This window comes from Phacochoerus africanus, chromosome 9 (genome assembly GCF_016906955.1).
Source record: "Phacochoerus africanus isolate WHEZ1 chromosome 9, ROS_Pafr_v1, whole genome shotgun sequence".
NCBI lineage: Eukaryota > Metazoa > Chordata > Mammalia > Artiodactyla > Suidae > Phacochoerus > Phacochoerus africanus.
In genome coordinates, this window is record NC_062552.1 from 100,692,830 (window position 1) to 100,715,868 (window position 23,039).

At 45.5% G+C, this 23,039-nt stretch overlaps 1 protein-coding gene across 1 annotated transcript; it reads left to right on the top strand.

Moving 5' to 3' along the window:
• The first annotated feature begins 1,148 nt into the window (after window positions 1-1,148).
• DLST (dihydrolipoamide S-succinyltransferase) lies at window positions 1,149-21,895 on the top strand. The gene is given in 16 exon segments (XM_047794712.1): window positions 1,149-1,274; window positions 1,834-1,867; window positions 4,430-4,478; window positions 7,404-7,459; window positions 7,617-7,691; window positions 7,919-7,974; window positions 9,000-9,111; window positions 10,573-10,728; window positions 11,085-11,161; window positions 12,037-12,134; window positions 15,714-15,844; window positions 17,832-17,905; window positions 18,213-18,296; window positions 18,699-18,800; window positions 18,802-18,867; window positions 20,304-21,895. Coding segments are annotated over 16 exon segments (1,368 nt in total). The 5' UTR covers window positions 1,149-1,211; the 3' UTR covers window positions 20,439-21,895.
• Window positions 21,896-23,039: the final 1,144 nt, after the last annotated feature.

Consider the following 23,039-nt stretch of genomic DNA (forward strand, 5'->3'; position numbering starts at 1 on the left):
TGTTCCAAGTGTTGGGGATACATTATAGTTCAAAAACAAACTCATAGAGAAAGAAATCTGATTTGTGGTTACCAGTGATGGGGGAGGAGGGAGAATTGGATGAAGATACAAACTTATAAGATAAATAAGTACTAGGGATGTAATGTATCGCATGATAAACTCACCCTGCTGTATGCTATATATGAAAGTTTTTAAGAGGGTAAATCCTAAGAGTTCTCATCACATACAAAATTTTTTTTTGTTTTAAATTTCTTTAATTTTGTACTTATATGAAAGGATGGATGTTCACTAAACTTTTCGTGATAATCGCTTCACACATACACAGAGCAAATCATTACGCTGTATATCTTATACAATGCTACATGTCAATTGTTTCAACAAAAATGTAATTTTTAAAAATTACTAGGAATACAGCAGTGAAAAAGACAGACACATTCTCTAATCTAATGGAATTTATTTTCTAGAGGTCGAGAGACAAATGAACGGCTTTCAAAATGCACAGGATGTGTGGGGTAGAGAGTTTGAATAGGGGCTAGGGAAGATCAGGAGATGTGGATGCAGAAGTAAGGCTACTTGGTGAAGGTCTTCAGCTGGGTTAAAGGGTAATGGGTAAAGGGTTCCTTGGGGTTGTTTCTTTGTTCCGAGGTTAGAAAGGGAAGTGATCACTGCTTTTTATTACTATTATTTTTTTTAATAGTTGAGGAATTTGAGGCATAGGGAGGCAATGTCTCTTGTCTAAGGACACACAAGTGTAAGATCAGGCAGGCTTGTTTGTCAAAGTCCGAGTTAGAAGCCCTTGACGCCTTCCACTCTTTTCCAGCAGCGCTGCGGAAGAAGAGCAGGGTGTCCGGGGACCCAGGAGAGATGGGCGCCACGCTCAGAGACAGCTCTGCGGAAAGATCGTGGAGGGAAGGACCCCGGGGCGACCGGATCGCGGGACAGTCATAGGTACCCTGCAGAGGATTTGTCCCGGCCGGAAGGCAGCGCAACTTGTTCCGGGGCGCCTAGCCGCAGCGGGTTCACCCTGAGGGCACACCTGGGCTGAGGTTAGGGCAGCTGTGTTCTGCCCGTCGATTTCCCCCCCGTCCGTCAGTGGTTCGTTCCGAACACCCCTCTCTGCGCTGCGGGTGCCGTGGTCCGCCCTGCTTCCGGTTGTTGCCGGGCCCTATATCCGGTGTCCGCCCGCCCTCGGCTCCGCCGCCGCCGCCGCGATGCTGTCCCGGTCCCGCTGCGTGTCCCGGGCGTTCAGCCGTTCGCTTTCCGCCTTTCAGAAGGTACGGTCCGGCCGGGCTGGGGCCCCGGCGGGTGAAAAATCCCCGGCAGGCAGACGGGCGGCTCGGGGTCAGGGGCGTGGCCCGCCGGCGAGGCCGGGCACCAAGGGCATCGGGACGCGGAGGCCGCGGGCTGGGTGGCCGAGAGCCGCTGTTGCTCTCGGGTTCTTTTGCGGAGCCCAGTAGCCCCTCGCCTGCCCGAGGCAGGCGGCGCCTGGTCCCTTGCTGTACCCCACCCTCCGCGCGGGGCGGAGGAGCCGCGCCCGCTCCGACACGAGACTCAAGAGTTGGGGAGGAGGCGCCACGGAATGCTCCGACGGGATCCAAGGGCCCGTTTCCTCTCTGTTAAAATCAGTGGGTATCAGCCCCGTTGGAAAGTTGAGATAGTTTGGCAGGCCCAGCGTGCTGACGGACTGAGAGCACGCCTAGGCTGTTGCCATTAGCTTTCGGCGTCATGAGATTTCACCTGTCACCAGCACCGGGACAGCTTTGAGTCTGTATTTAAGAGAGAAAGCTGTTTCTTTCGTCTGGGTGACGTCGATAATGTCTTCTTTCTCCACAGGGGAACTGCCCTCTAGGGAGACGTTCCCTGCCTGGTAAGTTCTGCCCTTGCTGTCACCTAAAAATGCTCTCCTCCTGGGCAGAGCCGTATGTGAGGAAATGGGGGTGCCTGTGTTTCTCCGCATGGTGTTCAGATAGATAGGAATGAAACAAGATGCTATTTAATAACAAACATCATTTATTCATTTAGCACGTAGTTACTCAGTATCCGCAATGTGTCAGGCACAGTGCTAGGCACTCATTAGGGATCCAGCAGTGAGTGGTTCTCCTTGTACTAGACCGTAGACCATACAGTCTAGTGGGAAGGACATGGTGTAAATTGTTAAACAAATGAACTATCATGAATCTTGGTTAAATGCTGAGAAGGAAACAAATGAAGCAGGACACTAAAGCTGTGACCCACAGGATGTGACAGAGGCCAGGGTGATGAAGAGCAGGAGAGGGAAAAGGAATAGCATGTGCAGAGTCCCTGAGGAAGGAAAGACCTTGGCAGTATTTTGTTACTGGAAAAAAAAAGGTGATTTGACCAGAGCATTTTGGTTAAGGGAGAGAGTGCCACGAGGTAGAGTGCCACGAGGTATCGAGACTAGGAGAAAGAATTTAGGTTTTATCCCAGTGGTTTTTTATACACATGATACAAATATTTGTTGAATGAGTTGATCGTATTATGGGCATTCTGTGTGCCAAGCATTGTTCTGAGTGCTTTCTGTACTTTTTTTCAGTTAATCATTAAAAAACAGTAAAAGAGAAATTTTCTTTATTTTACACATGTATCATTCAAGGCTAAGAGAGGTTAAGTGCTTTGACCAAGGTCACTTGGACAACTACTGGTCAAGCCAGGCCTACCTACTCTTCAGCTTGAACCCCTAACCCACCAGGTTATCATTTACTCATGCACTGCATAAATTATTTATTAAAATGTCACTGCATGCCAGGCACTGTCCTAGGTGACAGGGATATAGATGGTCTCTACCCTCCAGGATCTTATGGGCTACCAGGAGAGACAACAAATATATGTTTATGCATATGGAAGGACATAATTACATTGTAACTACTATGAAAGAGAAGTGGAGTGTAATGAGAGGGTGGGATGAAGTAGCCAGCTTGGGAGCGTGGAGAGTGCAGTGGTAGTATCAGCAAAGGCTTCCCCCACAGGAGTGACATTTAAGCCAAGTCTTGAAGAATCCATAGGAGTTGGCTGAGAGAACGATATTCTAGGCAAAGGGGATTGCTTGTGCAGAGGTTCAGGCAGGAAGACTTGACTCGTCATAGAGATGGAAAGGAAGCCTGTCTGGGAGGGCTGGGCAGGAATGTGTAAAGTTTTTGGACTTTATTCTAAGAGTCATGAGGTCATAGGCACCTGGCATAATGTTAGCTCAGGACTCTCAGTAATAAACTTTTTAGTTTGGAATCCTGAAAAATGTCAGTAAAGGTTTTCTCCATTTTAGAGACTAGCAGGACAATGGGAAGAGCTTTGTATTTGGGGTTTACATTGTGGTTCAGCACTTCTCCTTGGGCTCGTCACTTAACCTCCAGAAGCCTTTCTTGTGTATGAAATGGGGATCATGGCAGATGGTTGTTCCGCTTCAGGGAGCTGTGAGGCGAAAATCAAAATGAGGTCATTATCTGAAGGATTTTTATCAACTCCAAAGCACTGTACAAATGAAACTTGCTATAAGATGAATTCTGAGTTGGACTTAGGATTCCAGAAGTTGGTATGGGCTGGCTGTTCTAGCTCAAAAATACATGCTATGCTTGGGGTTTTTACTGCGTAGTCATTGGCTACTGGTCATGGAGGTGGGCACAAGAGAGAATTGTCTCCCGTTCAATGGCTCCTGTGCCCATGGTTCAGAAAGAGTTATTAATAGATCTGAAAAGGTAAGACCCAGGAGAGAATATATTCAGGTGAAGCAGATAGAGTGATTAGTTATTGAGGAAATGCAGTCATCCGTGCTAAGGACAGTTGGTGGGGCAGAAAGGAGCTCCCACCTTGTTGAGTGTGACCAAAGTGGAAGGTCTCAGGGAGGGGGGAAGACAAAACACTGAAAGAAGGGATAATGATTTGCTCAGTCCTAGAACCAGCTGGAGTCCTTGGGCCTAAAGTAGCCCAGTCTTTGCTGCTGAGGTACAGGCAACAAGACTTCCAGCTCAGTGTATTTTAAATAACCAGGGAAACAAACTCAGATCAAACATTTCCACTGCTTCTCTGATTAGGCTGTGTCTTCACAAGATAAGCCATCATGTGTTTTTCTTAAGCTTCAGTTGTATTTGAAGACTTGCAGAGTAGAGGCCCTTTATTATGAAAACATGTAGGGATAATGAAAGTTTATGAATTTTAAGGTAAATAAGATGATAGAATTCTCCCCTTTCTTCCTCAAACACCTTCCCACCCACAGTCCCACATACCTGTTCTCTGCCATTACAGTTACTTTGGTGGAAAAGTTTTAAGAAGCAGGACTTTCTGATAAAGATGCTATTGTTGCTTGCCGTTGATCCTGCTCTATCTCAGTTAGGGGGTGAACAGACGTCTTTTCCATTCCCAGCAGGTATCCTGTGTAAGATAAAGAGTTGGTTAAGAGTTGTTTTGTTTCTTGCAGGGATCTCCTTATGTCAGGGACCAGGTTACCCTGACAGCAGGAAGATTGTGTAAGTATCACTGGGGAGCATAGATATGTGGACACGGGGTATTTAAAGACATCAGTTTGACCGTCTGCTTTCTTCATTGACTTTCAAACCTAGAAATCAGACTGTTTGTGTTGAGTCCCTAGATCTAACCTTGATGTTAATTCATGACATGTGCTTGAGCTTCAGCTCCATGTTAAGTGCTGGACCAGGAGTGTGCCTGTCCTCAGGTGTTTAGATTATAATGAAGGTGAAGCTGGAACCCTCTTTTTATGAGAATAGATGTAGTGGGGTGCTCCTAAATATTCTGGTTGGATACAAGTGAAGCTGAAAAGCTGGAGGTTACATTTATTGCGGCGATTAAGAGCATCTTTTTGGTTGCATAGTTACTCCCTTTAAAAACAGTAAAAGCAAAGAGTCTTGCTAATTATAATTCTATTATTGCATAATGCAAGGTTTGGAGAAAGGCCACCCATGCGCGTTTGAGGTTAACTTCTGCTTATGAGTGTTGCTTAATGCATTCCAAGTGTTTTCAGGGTGGTGCTAAGAGGATGCTCTCTAGCACTGTCAAGCTACTTTCTCTACAGGGGGAATCTTCAAAATGAAGGGTCAGCAGATTAGCGCCTTCTTCACTGTGCATTACAGTGTTTGGTCTTTTGGTTTTTTAATTGAGAAACTGATGCACACACTACTAGAAGTATGAGTTCCTGTGTTATTTTTGGAGTGCAGTTTGGCATTCATAAGTATTTGAACTGAGTGAACCTTTTGATATAGCAATTCCATTTTTAGGAGTCTATACTGAAGAATGCCCAGCATACCCACATTTCTCTTAAAATGGCCAAATAACAGGGGATTGGTTAAGCTTTATTCATTCTATAGATGGGAAAAAGCAGGTTATAAAATGGTTCTCTTTTCTACCGTATGGTATAATCCCATTGTAAATGTTCTTTTTGCTGTTTCTAAGTGTCATACTGTGAACATCTACTGTGAGATTACTTTTATAATTTAAAAATTATTCAGGGAGATTCACAATATTACTCATCTGCAATTTAAATGAAAATTGGAGCAACCACAAATCTCCGAACAATAATAAACACAACAAATAACCATTTTAAAGTAAATTATTTTTAAAAACCCCTAAACTTTGAGGGATAAGGATTACACCTTGGATGAGAGTATTACTCTAATAACAGTTTTATGTTGTTCATTGTCTCTTTTCTGTGAATAAGATACTCATTTTACTTAAACCAAAAAAAAATTTTTTTTTTTAGGGGCACACCCGTGGCATATGGAAGTTCTCAGGCTAGGGATTAAATTGGGGCTACAGCTGCCAGCCTACACCACAGTCACAGCAACTCCAGATCTGAGCCACATCTGCGACCTACACCACAGCTCACGGCAATGCTGGATCCTTAACCTGCTAAGTGAGACCAGAGATCGAACCCACATCCTCACCGAGAGTAGTTGGGTTCATTACCACTGAGCCGCAATGGGAACACCCAAATACAGTTTTACAATAAAAGATTTTTATGTGTTTATTTATAGCTTACATGATTCAAAAGTAAAGAGTATCCATGGGAAGATTTTATCCTTGTTCTGTGGTGCCACCAAGTACCTCCTCCTGGGGACAGCCAGGACTGCATGTTCTCGAGTGTCCTCAAAGAGCAGTCTCTGCATTTACATGTTACCTGTTAGTTCTTGCCCTGAAACGTACCTATGTATGGTTTTGAACTTTACACAATACTTTGTACTCCTTTTTTTTTTTTTTTGCTGCCACTTGCAGAAGTTCCTGGGCTAGGAATTAACCTTTGCTACGCAGTGACAGTGTGACAATGCTAGATCCTTAACCCACTGAGCTATCAGGGAACTCCTATAATTTTTAATAACATACGTTTTTTTCCTTTGATTTTTACATAGACTTTATAGTTATTTTGATGTTAGAAAAGTAAAAATAATCAAAAGGCAACTTTTGGTAGAATGTTCAAACAACCTTGAAGTGTAGAAGGTGAAAGTCTCCATCAGATCAAATTACTTTTCCAAAATGCATGTGTATGTAACAGATAACCATAGGTGCCATATATTATCTGCGTCTGCCACTCTCCAGTGATAACCACTATTAATGGTTTTTCTTGGTGTTTTTGTTTGTTTGTGGGGGGTTTTGTTTGTTTTGTGCATAACACCTTTTTACTTGTTAACTGGCTTATCTTGCTGTCCTGTCTGATCTAAATCTGTAATCCTCCGGACAAAAATTCTTGTGTATGTGACAACTGGTGTGTACCCTGAGGGCACAATGTATTTTACTTGGATTTAAGTTAAGAAAAACCAGTCAGGAAGCTTAAGTCCTTTTGGTAGGTATGCAAAGGACTAAGATGGCTATCTTCATCTTCAAAGACCCAAACGTAAGTCTGCTCTGTGAGAGCTGGCATTTCACTGCAGCACAGGCTCTTGATCTTACCCAAGGAACTCACTGTTTAAGGCACCCAAGTCATCCAGGCTTTGTGCTAGACCCTCTGAGTCAGAATCTCTGGGAATGGGGCTGGATGTGTGTGCTTTGAAAAAGTTCCTCCAGGCAACACTGATGGGCACTCCTAGTCAGGAATCACTGATGTAAAGAGGGAAGGTGACGTGGGTTCCCATTGTGATGCAGCGGAAAAGAATCCAACTAGTATCCATGAGGTTGTGGGTTCGATTCCTGGCCCCGCTCAGTGGGTTAAGGATCCGGTGTTGCCGTGAGCTGTGGTGTAGGTTGCAGACGTGGCTCAGATCCTGTGTTGCTATGGCGTTGGCTGGCAACTTTAGCTCCGATTTGACCCCTAGCCTGGGAACCTCCATATGTCATGGGTGCTGCCCTAAAAAGCAAAAATAAAACAAAGAGGGAAGGTGACCCAAGGTGCCTTATCTAGACTGAAATATCACCCGCTAAAGTTTACTTTTATTTTTGTTTTGTAGCATTAGCAACAGTAGTGTCTTGAATGTTCGATTCTTCAGAACTACAGCTGTGTGCAGTAAGTATCTGCCTTCAGCTCCCTGCTTCTTGGGAATGGAGTTTTAATGGGAAGAACTATAATTGACTGAATTTAATTCAAGAAAAATTGAAAAGAAATATGGACTGTGTGTGATTTTTTTGTTTTGTTTTGTTTTGTTTTTAACCTCTTTTCCTAGAGGATGATGTGATAACAGTCAAAACCCCAGCATTTGCAGAATCTGTCACAGAAGGAGATGTCAGGTGGGAGAAAGGTAAGACTTAGTGTCCTCTCACTTCTTTAGGTTTAAATACCTTTGAAATGTCCCTTTTACGTCCCCTACCCTCACAGTAATCAGTGGAACCTATTGCTCCCCTCTTTACATGCAGCGACCTTCTCCTGGCCTGTAGGAAAGGGGTCTTGTAACATACCTGCCAGAAAGGATTTTGGAGCATCTCACTCCCCCCTGCCCTAATAGGTAGCCTTTGCCTGTCATTTCAGCTGTTGGAGACACGGTTGCAGAAGATGAAGTGGTTTGTGAGATTGAAACTGACAAGGTAGGCTTGTGCTATATTACTGCCAACTTTTCATGGTCTTCCTTTGGTTTCTTAACCTAATAGAAGGAACAGGGACTTAACTGTTAAATTTAAAAATAATTTTTGAGGAGTTCCTGTTTTGGCTCAGTGGGTTAAAAACCCAGCTAGTATCCATGAGGATGTGGGTTAAAGATCTGGCATTGCCCGCAAGCTGAGGCATTGGTTGCAGATGGCCTTGGGTCTGGTGTGGCTGTGGCATAGGCCGTCAGCTGCAGCTCTCATTCAGCCCCTAGCCTGGGAACTGCCATATGGCACAGTTGTGGCCCTGAAAAGAAAAAAGGAAAAAAAAAGAGCCCCCTCCCCAAATAATTTTTGACTGCTTCAGTTGTAAAAGTGTTTGAAGAGCTTATTAAAAAGAAAAAGCATTAGGAGTTCCTGTCATGGCTCAGCAGTAATGAACCTGACTAGTATCCATGAGGATGCAGGTTCGATCCCTAGCCTTACTCGGTGGGTTAAGGATCCGGCATTGCTGTGAGCTGAGGTGTAGGTCACAGATGTGACTGGGATCCCATGTTGCTGTGGCTGTGGTGTAGACTGGCAGCTATAGCTCTGATTCGACCCCTGGCCTGGGAACTTCAATATGCCACACCTCCGGCCCTAAAAAGACAAAAAAAGAAAAAGCATTAAAGTTTAATTTTAGATTGTTCTAGGTATATGTATTATACTTTATAGTACTTTAGTAACTTTAGTTTTATAGCTTTTGTGTGTGGGTGTGTGAGCTGTTTCCAGTTGTTTTTCGTGTATCACTTGGAAACACATTAACTGAATCTTGTTTTAATGTTTCTGAGAAAGGGCAGAAGGGTGAATCTTCACAGTAGTGTTGACTTGTCATTACTCTTACTCTGAAAGTGTGACCTCAGTGTTTCTATATGCAGGGTCTTGTACATCTGTTGCAACTCTTGTGACATGTTTGAGATTCTATACAATTAATTTGCTAATGCTGAGTAAAAATTTGGACTCTTTCTCCATCTGTCTTCCTTTTCAAGACATCTGTGCAGGTTCCATCACCAGCAAATGGCGTGATTGAAGCTCTTTTGGTACCCGATGGGGGAAAAGTAGAAGGAGGCACTCCTCTTTTCACACTCAGGAAAACTGGCGGTAAAGAAGTTCTCCTGGTTGTCAAGGTCTCCAGTGTTCCCCCTTGGAATTGGGGCTGAGCATAATATTCTAATTCCTTGGTACCTCAAAGACCATTTGGCATTCCCTCTGCATTTAGTGAGGCAGTAAGAGGGGAAACATTCATATAGAGTGAACTTTAAACGTCACGTTCTAGAAGAAAAGGGTATTAAAAAGATAAACCTCATAATTCTCTGCATTTTCGTGGGACTTTTTCTTAAATAGAAATGAAGATTCTAAGGACAATGATTTACATCCCCTCCCCCCCCCAGCCTGGCATCCGAGTCACATGGGGGCCTTAAAAATAATACAAGCGCCTAGACTCTGTGTCCCAGGAGTTCTGATATGTTAAATCTGGGGCTATCAGATCCTGGTTATCTTAGCGCCTTTTTTTTTTTTTTTTTTAAATGCTCTCCAAATGATTCTTATACACAGCCAGGGCTGGAAGCCACTATTCTCAAGTGAGAAGAAGCAATATTTCTTCCTATCTGTTATGGAGAATTTGGTGTTTTTTTCCACATCTGTTCTCTCATAACATTTTTGGGGAAGGTTGAAATAAGGAAATGAATTTGTGCTGGATCTTTTAGTCAGTATTAGAAATTAGAAAAGAAAATAACTTTGGTTCTCAAAGCTGTAACTGCAAAAAAGTCTGTTTCTTTCTCGTTGTTAACATAGTTAAGCAGAGAGATGGTAGATTGCATCATTAAGATTGATCTGGGTGAGACCAAAAACCCAGGATGGAAAGAACATGGAGCTGAAGGCAAGGGAGTAAGATTGATTGTTCTAGGGGGAGAGTTTCACCCTCTGAGCGTTCCTTAAGAGAACGTTATTTGAATTTCAGTATAAACCCAGATGTGATATCCTAATGGGTAAATCAAAATAAATATTTAAAGTTGTGAATTGATTGCTTGACTAACTCTTTGGTTTGTGAGAGTTATCCTAGAGGAAGTGCTTTGAAGTCTTAATTCTAAATGTGTCCTCAGAACTTATATTTTTTAATAGTTAAGAGTATTCTTCCACATGTGATGTTAAAATTGAAGAGATGCTCAGTATTACTGTAATCAGAAATGTGTTGCTTCTATGTATTTGTTTCAACATCTTAAATTGCCTGGGTTCCTTTTGTTTTGAAGTTTACTTTACCATGAACTTGGTGCTTAGAAAGTACTTCCTGAATTTGATCAATAGATATTTGTGAACCCGGGAAGGCAGCTGAATTAAGTCAGTTGCCTAATGTAGGACATCTAGAAGCCCTGAGGAATAGGAGGATAGAGCCTTGTATCAGTCTGTGTATCTCTTAGCCTTACATATATAGCAAGTACTCAGGAAGCATTTGTTAATTGATTAGAGATAGAGCTTTTGCTGCTAAATGCTGCATGGTGCCTGCAATATGGTTGCTTTCCTTTCCAGATAGTGCCAATGGCATCTCTTTTTCTTGTTTTCCAGCTGCTCCTGCTAAGGCCAAGCCAGCTGAAGCTCCTGCTGCTGCAGCCCCAAAAGCAGAACCTGCAGTGTCAGCGGTTCCTCCTCCCCCTGCAGCATCTATCCCCACTCAGATGCCACCAGTGCCCTCGCCCCCACAACCTCTTACTAGCAAACCTGGTAAGCCTCCGCCTCCATGTGTCTTTATGTGAGAGAAGGACATCTCTGATGTCATGTTCCCTCACAGGGCAAAATCATGGCTCTAAACAGGCTCCATTTGCTACTTTGTAGAAAGAAGGCTAGACTTAGTATCAGAAGACCTGGATTTGCATCCCAGCTTTCTGTTTATAGCACCGTGACTTTAGGCTAGTTATTTAACTTCTGGGAGCAAGTTGCTCATTTGTAAGGTGGCAATGATACTGGTACACATCAGCGTCTCTTGAAGATTAAGAGACAGTACTGTATGAAAGCAGCGGCATGTACTCATGTGTTTGTGTCTCATTTTCTGATGCAGTGTACCCTGTCTTCATTTTCAGTGTCTGCAGTAAAACCCACTGCTGCCCCTCCAGTAGCTGAGCCCGGAGCTGTCAAGGGTCTGCGTTCAGAACATCGGGTAAGCCTCTGAGGACCACTTCCTAGAAAGAGGCTGAGCGATGGTGCTGAGCTGAATGGAATGTAGGTATGCTGTGCCTCCCTTTGAATGGCCGGCAGCTGACTCTCTGGGCCTTGACAAGGAAATTGAGTTTAGGAAGTGACTTCTTCGGTCACGTAACTGTCAAATGATAGGACCAGAACCTGAGGTCTTATGAACACCTGTCCGTTGGTTTTTCTCACCGTTATGCTACTACTTAGATGCCGGGGGCGAGTAGATATATGCAGGGGATGGTAGCCTAGTAACACATCCCTTCCCTCCCAGGATAACACACACTTCGGAGAGGTGGTTTAGTGAATTCTGTTCCTGTACTTCCAGGATACTTAGCTGAGGGCTGTACAGTGGCAGACAGGGGCAGACATAAAACCTCAAGGAAGTATGGTCAAGAGTGTGGGTTCCTCTGCCTGAGAAAACACCCCCTGAAAATACTATCGCCTCCAAAGTTTGTTGCCTGTGAGTTGCCATTGCACGAGTACATCCCAAGTAGATATTCTCACGCAAGTCTTTAGTATCAGAAACTGCTTTTCTGTAATGACTCTTGCACTGGCTAGCTCTTCCTTTCCATAAACTGGTTTTGGTTTTTAAATCAAACCATTTCCTGGGCCTCTATTCTTGGTCAAACTTTAGGCACATCTGAGTAGTTTTTGTCTGCATTTCCTTGTTCTTGCTCAGAGGAGCAAGGCCACCACAGGAAAGAGGAAACATGGAGCTCCTGTATTTAGATACTGTAGTTCTTAATTATCCCCTCCGGGCAAGCCTAGTGCTCCCTCACATGATGTAGGAACGGCTAGGTCCAAAGACCAGGTTGTCAGTACCTGTCCCACTTTCCCTTTCAGGAGAAAATGAACAGGATGCGGCAGCGCATTGCTCAGCGTCTGAAGGAGGCCCAGAACACCTGCGCGATGCTCACCACTTTCAATGAGATTGACATGAGGTGAGAACTCTCATCCTTCTCCCAGTGCCCTTTTTCTTGGAGAACACGTGAACTTGCCCAAGTCCTTACTTTGTGCTGATTCCACCACTAACTAGCCAACAGGAAAGAAGTACTTCTTTGCACTGCTCAGTGACTTCACAGAGGGACCCGTTGGTTTCATTTCCTCATTGACTTTCCTAATGCTATGTCTTCCTCCTCTGTGACTTAAAAGACTTAGCCTTTTAAACTCGTATACCCAAATCTTGTGATTTCTGACCAGCGAGGCTGGTAATAGTCTTAAACTCAAATGATTACTGTCAAGTTGGCAACTAGAGATATGGCCACCAGGCCAACAAAGGCTCCCTCTAGGGATGGAGACTTGATAGCATTCCCAGGGGCAGGGTACCGCCCCTGCGTTCTCACTGTGCCTGCTCCTTATGTGTGTTCCCAAGCGACTCACAATGGGCTGGTCATATCGTTCGCCTTTCTCAGCTTTGGAAATGGAATGGAAAGCAAGTTGAACTTTTAAAGAAAAACCTTAGAATATTAACCAAAGGGGCTAATTGAGTATACCCATTTCTATAGTGAACTAACTGTTGCCTGACTTATCTTCTTTAAGACTTTGATGTTATAGGTATCAGCAATTGTAGGGAAGAGAATGTAGTTAAAGTCAACAAGTGTTTTTTGAGTACTCACTGTGTACAAGATACTCTATTCGAAGGGAGATGCAAAGATGAGTGAGAAAGAACCCCCCCTCCCTCCTAAGGCTACCGTCTGGTTTGGATAAATACAAAATCTAGAAAAATAGGAGTTCTCTCATGGCTCAGTGGGTTAAGAACCCAACTGGTATCCATGAGGGTGTGGGTTCGATCCCTGGCCTTGCTCAGTGGGTCAAAGATCCGTCATTGCTGTGAGCTATGGCATAGTTTGCAGATGTGTGTGGCTCGGTTCTGGTGTGGCTGTGGCCGGCATCTGCAGCTTGGTTTCAACCCCTTGCCTAGGAATTTTCATATGCCGCGAGTGTAGTCCTACAAAAGACAAAATCTAGAAAAATACGTATCAGAAGGATACAAAAAGTATGACGTGGAGGAGAGAATTAGATCATTTGTTTTTGAGGTGATGAGGCGCATAGATGGGGAGGGTGGGGTCAGGAAAGGCTTCCTGGAGGAAAGAGATTATTAACAGGCCTTTTATTAAATTTTTTTCCCTTTTCTTGGCCACCCCATGACATAAGGAGTTTCTGAGCCAGAGATCAGATCCCAGCCACACTTGCCACCTAAGCTGCAGGTTACAGCAATGCCAGATTCTTAACCCACGGTGCCAGGCTGGGGATGGAACCTGCATCCCAGTGCTCTCGTGACGCTGTTGATCCCATTGTGCCACGGCGGGGATTTCTAATAGGCCCTAAAGAATGACCAGCATTTTGACGTAGTCAGAAAGGCTGTTCTGAAGCTGTTAACAGTATGAACCTGGCACAGATAGGAAAATACAAGACGCATTTGAGAAGTAACCGACATGAAGAATAAGTGTAGGAAAGAATGGTAAAGAAAGTTGGATCTATATTTCAGAGTGTTTTAAGTGCCAGGGTAAGAGTTCATATTTAGTACAGGACGTAAAATCAAGTCTTTAGGTCATCTCTTTGCTTCCTTTGTCCCAGGTGTTCAATGTGCTAAGAATCTACGTTGCATTAGGGAAATTGGTTTCCTTTGGCAGGGGTCTGAAAAGTATAGATACGGGAATGGTTTCTGTGGCATTGTTCACAGTAGGGTTCTATGGCCCATTTCACTAGATGTCTTACGTTCTATTGGGAAGCTTCCTGAAGACTGGATGTCATTCAAGCTGACCATTTCTTTCCTATCCATAGGATGTAGAGAAAGACCTTGACTAATGAACCACAAAGACTGCAGCTTATGTTTCAGTGCATTAGGGCCAAATTGTACACAAATTGAATTGGGCTTTGAAATTCTACCCAATTCCTTAAGACAAAACATGTAAATATTTGTGCCTTGAAAGATGCAGTTGGTCCAGCAGCTTTGATTGGAAGGAAAGTGCAATAGCTGGATCTCCTTTCAGCAGCTAATCGAAGTGTCACTTAATGATGGCCTGGGGTCTCGCTGCAGTCAGTAATCTGGTTTAGATTGAGTGCCCTTTGGGTCTTGTGCTGATCAGCTAACCCATAAGGGACCTTTCTGAGACCTTCTCCTCTTCCCTGTTGTCCCAGCCTCTGCCTCCAAGGGCAGAGCTCTGAAATAGAAACTACTTAATGACCAGACAATAGCATTTGGGCAGTTTTGAGAGCAGAGATGTTTATCACTTCTCTTTCCCCCTTCTGCAGCTCTTGTGTCTTGGGAACCAGTAATGTCTTTAGGGTGGTAATCCTAGCACTAAATGAGGTTAGACTCAGGAAAACAAACATTTTAAACTCAGTCAGTCCCCCTAGGAAAACTTCCTTTTTCAAAAACAAAAGGTCTAAAGGGGGGAGTTAAAGTTATAGCATCTTATCTTTCGTGCTAATGTCAAATTAGGCCATTATAGGGAGAAAGGGAGAACCGAGCATTTGGGCCTGAGATAAAGTTAAATTCAATTTCCATCACGGAACTGTATTCCCATAAATACAGAGGTTTCTGCAGCAGAATGCTGGGAAAGCCATTTCCCACTAAGTCTGCAGTACATATGTTGTATGTATGTGAAAAACCAGCCCCAAAGAGCAAAGGCTGTTCTTATTGCAAAGGCTTCTCAGAGGCTTTGGCTGCTTGTACTTCAAAAGCTCAGGTCCGCACATGGTCAGTTTTCTAAGTACTGGGGAAACCACATGCATCAAACTAATCTTAAGGGCAAGAACTATATCTTTTATTATCTTTGTATCTTGGTGCCCTGCTCTGACTCCCACTTGTGATGGGTGTTAGTACCTGTTTGAAGGAACAAGTGGCTAGAAGTGCTAACTCTGGGGAGATGAATGAATCTACTGACTGTCTCATGAGCCTGAAATAACACTGGAGTCTACCCATCCATAAAGAGTCAGGACTGCTTTTGCTCACATGAAACCCATACGCCTGTAGGGTTTGGGGGTTTTATTTGGTTGTCTTTTGTCTTGGGTGTTTTGTTTTGTCTTCACTAGTCAGGAGTAAGGTCACAAGGAAGTCATAATCAGGTTTGGTGGTATTTTGAAAATAAATGAAACAAGAAATAAACAGAATAGTGTTTATTTTGTGGACTTTGTTTATGCTTAAAAACAATTTTTTTTTTCAGGGTAGATGCTCATGGTTTTAGTGTAGCTAGGAGTATCTTTGTTACCCAGGGTGAGGATGTTGGTGTGATCTCCTGTTCATATTGTCTACGAAATCTGTGACTTCTGGAAGGTCACAGTCTACTTTAAAGACGGACTGGGTCTCATTCCTTTGGATCCAGATTTTGTAAAGGAATAAAGTTATTGATTGTGTTGACCTCTAGTGGTCAAAACTTGAACTTGAACTTAGGTGGATGGTCCAGAGTAAGGGAAAAAAGCTTTCTCAGTTGTGTACATGGCGTTAGGAACCAGTATGAAAATCAAAATTAGGGCTTCGTTTCGTGGTCAGTTTGTTTTGTAATGTGTTTTTGCAGTAACATCCAGGACATGAGGGCTCGGCACAAAGAAGCTTTTCTGAAGAAACATAACCTCAAACTAGGCTTCATGTCGGCATTTGTGAAGGCCTCAGCCTTCGCCTTGCAGGAGCAGCCTGTTGTAAATGCAGGTGAGTTTGGGGTGGCCAGAATCCCAGAGCTCCTGGGAGGTATGTGTATCAACACAGATCTGCTCCCACACATGCAGCCACAAAGATGGAGGTCAGCAGACTAAGGCTTCTTATTTCATACGTGTGAAAACTGAGTACCTTCCCAGGAATTTCTTTTCTTTTTTTTATTTTTTTTTCTTTTTTCTGTCTTTTTGCTATTTCTTGGGCCACTCCCGAAGCATATGGAGGTTCCCAGGCTAGGGGTCGAATCGGAGTTGTAGCCACCGGCCTACGCCAGAGCCACAGCAACGAGGGATCCGAGCCACATCTGCGACCTACACCACAGCTCACGGCAACGCCGGATCCTTAACCCACTGAGCAAGGCCAGGGATCGAACCCGCAACCTCATGGTTCCTAGTCGGATCCGTTAACCACTGCGCCAGGACGGGAACTCCAGGAATTTCTTTTCTTTCTTTTTTTGCTTTTTTTTTTTTTTTTTTTTTTTTTTTTTTTGCTTTTTAGGGCCACATCTGTGGTATATGAAAGTTCCCAGTCTAGGGGTCGAATCAGGGCTACAGCTGCCAGCCTACACCTCAGCCACAGCACTGTGGGATCTGAGCCTCGTCTTCGACCTAACCACAGCTCATGGCAATGCGGGATCCTTAACCCACCGAGCGAGGCCAGGGATCAAACCCGCATCCTCACGTATACTAGTTGGATTTGTTTCCGCTGCTCCACAACAGGAACTCCATCCTCAGGGATTTCTTGGCTCACCTCTGAATGGGCATCATGATGGCTCTCTCCCTGCTAGCTGTACAGAACAGGCTCTCTTCTCAGTGCGTAGCTTGGCAGCTGCTCTGGCAACAGGCAGTTTTGAGCCAGCCCAGCTCTCCAGGCCTCTCATGTCAGAGTGGAAACTCATGTTCTGGCTGCTACCCGCCCTCCCACGAGCCCTGTTATCTTGGGTCCTGACTTCCACACTTAGCATAGCTCCAGGATGACCTTTGATTTCTGGTCAGTGGATCTCATTTGTGAGGCCTTGGCTTGGCCCGTCTATCATGGATTTGGTGCTCGTTTTCCTTACTTTTTGCTCACATACGTCATTGAAATGTTGACCTAACAAGGAGTTCTCTTTCCTATTGAGACAGTTCTCTGTTCCCTGGAAGATTAGAGGACTGTGGCACCTCTGCAGCCTTTAGCAGGGCAGGGCCCCTAAAGATCTAGAAATAGAAATCCCAGTCCCTTCCATCAGGTGGTGTGCCGTCGGTAGGTAGAAAGGCCGTCTTTGTCTCACCAAACGCAGACCTCCTTATTGCCTCCATTCTTCCTACGCTTCCCGATGACTCTCTCCATCTCTCTGCCTTCCCACACATGTAGGCATTTCTCAGACTTCCCTTGGCTTCCTTCTCACTTTACATACTTTTCAGGGGTGTCTTATCTGAATATAATATAGACTTTCTATGGAAGAGATTCCCAAGCCTGTGTTTTCTCATGACCACCAGAGCTAAATTTTCAGCGGCTGGTTTGCTCTCTCAGGCTAACATATTAAAGCCAGCTCACCCTGCTTCTGCCTGAGTTTTCTAGAAAGAGGCTTCCCTCACCCCTTGTTGAGAGTAGGCAGCAGAATGGGTGGCATCCCACCCCCCCCACCAACTTCCTTTACCAACTTGCTCTTTTTTGAGCACTTTTTAAGCCTAGCTGAGGGAGGGCTGGGGTAGAGCTAGCTAGCAAGAACCTGGGCACATGACTTTTCTCTGTCAGCCAGTGCATTGATCCTTCTGGAGGCTGCCATGGAAATGGATGCTCTATACTGGTGCTTAGCCAGGACACTTGGGAGAAGTTATGATTGGTTGGCATGGGAGTAAGTGGAGTGCCAGCTAGGTCTTCATGCTGGTTGATCAGCCCACACTGTACCAAGCACTGTGGATTTTTACTCCACTAATGCAGCTGTTTCCTCATTAGCCTGGGCCTGGGGAGTTGTATGTAATGTGTGTTTTCTCTCTCATAGTGATTGATGATACAACCAAAGAGGTGGTGTATAGGGACTATATTGACATCAGCGTCGCAGTGGCCACCCCTCGGGTATGTTGGGGCAGGAAGTGGGGAGCTCTGGTCTTTGACTCTCACCTGTGTGAGGAAGCAGACACGCAGGAGACATCATTTCTGTAATTCTGTCTTTTTAGAAGGCCGGTACTCGAAGAGTAACGTGTTTTTGACCACACCACATTCTCCAATCTTAATGTCAAGCCTAAATATCTTGGACTCTGTTAATCACATTGGGTGATTAAGATATTCTGGGAAGGGGAAACCATTGGCTTGAACTAAGGGAGTTATAACTGTAAAGGGTACTTACTATTTGCAACTGAAAACAGCTTTTCACCCTCATCAGGGTCTGGTGGTTCCCGTCATCAGGAATGTGGAAACTATGAATTACGCCGATATTGAGCGAACCATCAGTGAACTGGGAGAGAAGGTAAAGTAGAAAGAAAGATGTGTAGGAGCTGCTGGTCACGTCAGGGAGGAGAGCCTGGGGAGGCTGGGCCAGTGAGCGGCGCCCAGGGAGCTGGAGCCTCTGTTTATTCTGCAAGGAGCACCTGGCCCTTGAGAACACCCGTCACAAGCGAGAGCCAAAGCACTGATAACTGGTGGAGCTTTTCGTGCTCTTGTGACTGCAGATCTCATGAGATGAAATCTACTCAGAAAAGAAAAGGTCCTGGAGTCCTTTCCTCTGGTGGAGCATTAGTCCCAGGCATCTCAGCTGACCGCTTTCATGTTACAGCCAGAACTTGGACTGTTGACCTCAGATCCTTCTGGACTTCTTTTGGGTAAAGAAAGCTGTGCTGACCTTATCTTTCAATTATAAAATCTCTTTTAGGCCAGAAAGAATGAACTTGCTATTGAAGATATGGATGGTGGCACTTTCACCATCAGCAATGGAGGTGTTTTCGGCTCCCTCTTTGGAACGCCCATCATCAACCCCCCCGCAGTCTGCCATCCTGGGCATGCACGCCATTGTTGATAGGCCAGTGGCCGTGGGCGGCAAGGTAAGGACCATCACTGTTAAGGTCCTGGCAGTTAGGCGATGAGCAGAGGGAAGTCTAACTAAATGCTCATTATAAAAGAGTCATTATAATTTCAGGCATAGATTGCATCTCTTATAGTTTGTAATTAATAGCTAAGGCACTGATTCTCAAATTGTGCATGGAGCAGCAGCATCTGGGAACTTGTTAGAAATGCAAATTCTTGGATCCCTTCCCCAGACCTAGGGAAGCAGAAGGTACAGATGAGTCTTGTTTTTCTTTCTTATGATTTTTTTTGTCCATTACAGCTGGTTGAGTGTTCTGTCAGTTTCTGCTGTACAGCAAAGTGACCCAGCCATGCATAGATATGTATATTCTTTTGTTCACATTATCCTCCATCAGGTTCCATCCCAAGGGACTAGATCTAGTTCCCGGGGCTATACAGCAGAAATGATTCTGATGTATGTTAACGTTTGAGAGCCATTGAGCTGAGAAAAGCCTGCTCCTTCATCTGGGACCAGTCAACAAGCTTCATTCTCTAGGTGCTGTAGGGAGTGGGGGACGCAGTTTAAGACGTGCTCCTTGCCCCTGGGAAACAGCACAGCAATGCAGAGCTGTCTATAAGCTGCTAAGTTGTATGATAAGGCTTAGAGGTTTTCTGGAAGCTCAGGGAATGATGTCAAAGGGTCTTGAGCCTGCCCTGGAAGATTCGTTGGTAGGATAATGTTTCTGGGACCTCTGTGTCTAGAACCTTTTTGGTTTTTTTGTGTTTTGTTTGTTTGTTTTTTTTTATTTTTGTTTTTGTTTTTTTTTTTTTTTTGCTTTTCAGGGCTGCACCCATGGCATATGGAGGTTCCCAGGCTAGGGGTCCAATTGGAGCTACAGCCGCCAGCCTACGCCACAGCCATAGCAATGCCAGATCCAAGTCATGCCTGTGACCTACACCACAGCTCATGGCAACGCCCGATCCCCAACCCACTGAGCAAGGCCAGGGATGGAACCCGCAACCTCATGGTTCCTAGTTGAATTCGTTTCTGCTGTGCCACAACAGGAACTCCTAGAACCTTTTCGGATCTCTCCTTTTTGAACCCAAAATCATAGCTCTCCCCTGAAAATAGTCATATACCCAACTTGGCATACAGTTTGAGAGAATCTGTGGATCCCAGGTTTAGAAAAAAAATTTTTTTATATTATAACCCTAAAGAAGAAATTGCAGGCAGCAGAACTGAAGAGGAACTTTCCCTGTAGGGAGCAGACAACAGAAAGTGCAGAGCATGTTGTCTTTTTTTTTTTTTTTTAAGGCAGATCTAAGGAGACTCCTATTTTCCTGGATTAAGCTTTGTTTTTGAGTGTGGGAGCTTTGCTCTAAGCTAGGGCTTGCTCCCTCTGCTTGGTCATCCCTGCTGCGGGGCTGTCTCTGCCCTGCTGCAGACAGACCTGTCAACCTCTCTTCTCTGTAGGTGGAGATACGGCCCATGATGTACGTGGCCCTGACGTATGATCACCGGCTGATCGACGGTAGAGAGGCCGTAACTTTCCTCCGCAAAATCAAGGCAGCAGTAGAGGATCCCAGAGTCCTCCTACTGGACCTTTAGGAGGAAGCCATGCGCCCTACATGTCAACCACGCAGGAACTGAAAACCAGTCTTCTCCCTGTCCCCTCATGGCCCCAGGTTAGCCTGATGACAGACAGGCATATGCTGTTGGCCTCAAGCAAGGAAACCAGGGCACTATGTAACCAGCAGTCACAGGCCTCTTCTTGGTGTCTCCTGCCGGGCTCTCTCCCTCTCTGCACCCTTCTCTTACGCTCGAATATCTTATTTCCTTAGGCTTGAGGGAGAGAGAGAGCCTTAACAGATGCCGTTAATATTTCCGCCTTTCCTTCATTAGCCCTCCGCAGAGATGATTTTGTTTCTCCCCGGCGCCAGTATACTGGAGAGAAACTGCCAGGGAGGGACCATGTGACTAAGTTTCTGTCTTTTTAAAGTCTGTTCTCGAGACTCCCAGGAGGGAGCTGTGTCTCCCAGGCTCAGAGCAGCCTCTGTCCTGGCTGTGCACGTCCTCCCTCGGTTCCCCCTGGGTGGAGGTATTGACCACAGGCAAGAGGTGCTGCTTTGCTTCCTAAATGGCACCGCGTTCTCAACTGGCATTGACTTCAGGCTGCCTCTACTACCTCTTCCGGGAAGCACAGCCCAGGGGACCTGGTGGGGGGAGGGATGGGTAGGCAGTGTTGAGAGGGGAAGAGGGCAGATTCTGAGGTCCTATTTTGTAAATGAGACAGGAGCAGAATGGAGGCTTGCCCTCACATCCTGACTTTGCACCAGGAAAGACCCATTTTGGCACAGACACACACGGCTGTGGCTGCACCACCCTTTCTAGGCTGCTAGCTAGGAACCATCCTACCACATTGTTCTCATTTAGAGCAGATTCTAGCACATCTTGGCAGTGAGACAAAACATGTCACCACCAAAGGCTGGATGGTGCCTGGTAGAGATTGGAGTGAAGGAGGCTTCCTGTGAACTGGCTCAGATTGACTTGAGCTTTTAAATTCCATTGGTGTAGCCCGTGGGCTAAAGAGGCAGTTCTGTTCTTGCATCGTAGCCCTTGGGTAGTGGGGCCTCAGCCCTTCCTCTCCAGAACACAGGTCTGGGGAAGGATGGATGGTGGTGGAAACCAGCTCCCAAGATGCTAGTACACAGTGGGGAAATGACCAGTGTCACCTCGGAGGTCTGGGCACAGTCATTGGAATTCCTCGGAGCATGGGTAAATGCACACACCTTGTGGAAGTTCCTGGGTTTCGTGGCTTTGTATGCACTTGCATCCAGGCCTGAGGCTGCCAGCCTTGACACTGGGAGCCATTTATTCAGTGTAGTGTCTGTTTGTATCTCGAGCAAAGATGCAAGACCTGGGGGTTGGGGTGGGGGGAATGGATGGGAGCCAGTACTGAGTGCCTGCAGCATCTACTATGTCTTCACTATTCAGAACTTGTAACTAAAATATTTAAAGAAACTGATTTTAAATGCAAATTAAAGGGCAAATGTTCGCAAACAGGGTTCCTGCTTCTGTACTGCTTTTGGTCACTGACGTTGTGCAAGTTTCCAGCCCTGTGATTGTCATTAGTATTGAAAGCCATAGAATGTCCCCAGCCAACCAGGGAAGCGCCCCAGCTTCCTCCAGTGAGCCCCTCAAGCCTGGCAGGCTGCACTTCTGGAGAAATTGGCCCTACCCGTGGGAAGCCTGTTCAGACACCAACAGACACCTGCATTTTTGTGGGGGGCTTGTATTATTTCTGGAATGGACTGGGGAGAGGTGGGACGACTCTTAAAATTTCAGGTTTTGCACTTGATGGGCCACATGGGTATGCGATGCCCGAGGTTGGTCAGAACAGATGAGGTCTCCTCCTAGGAACAGGGGTCTGTGAGGGTGAGTGGGCAGAGCTGGGTGCTAGTATGCCCTGGCTCCTGGTGACAGGCCTGATGCCGCCCAGGCCGAAACTCAGCCTGCTTTTTCTGCACATAGTCCCTGCCTGGTGCTGCTCCTGTCAGTGATGCTGTTTTTGTACGAAGGTGTGTCCCGGGAACTTCTGGCTTCCAGAGGGTGGGAAAAGCTTGGGGCCAATGAAAGGAAGAATTTTAGAATGATCAGATCTGGGGCATGGGGCCCGAAGCTTTAATTTCTCTAGTAAACCTACAAATGAAGTATGTTTAGCCCTGTTTTTTATCAAATGGACTATAAGCCCCTCAAGGGCTGGGACCACAGTATTCTAGACTCACAGTTCCAGATGTGCAATGTTTATTGCACGAGTGAGGCCCCGAGGTTCCAAAAGCAGCTTGCACTTTGTATGGCAGTTGGAGGTGGTCTGGCCTAACTTAGCAAGTGTAGTGGCCAGGTCCTGTCATTTACCTCTTGGAATTCCAGTTTTCTCAGGAGCCACCATCTATCTGTTCAGGGGGTCACTGTGAGGATTATATTCCCCCCGCCAGGCACCAGGACCCCCTTCCATGACTCCTCTTCCCATTTCCCACAGAGCCTGGTGTCCCCTGCATGTGGGCTCCCAGCTGTTCTACAGGGTACAGGTTGCCCTGCTTCCAACTCCCTAGCAGGCTGCCCGCGCACTCTTGGTTACTACAGAGCTTCCTCTGGGGGAGCCTTCCCAGCTCCCCACCCTGGCACTGCCGACTGGCTGCATTGATGAGG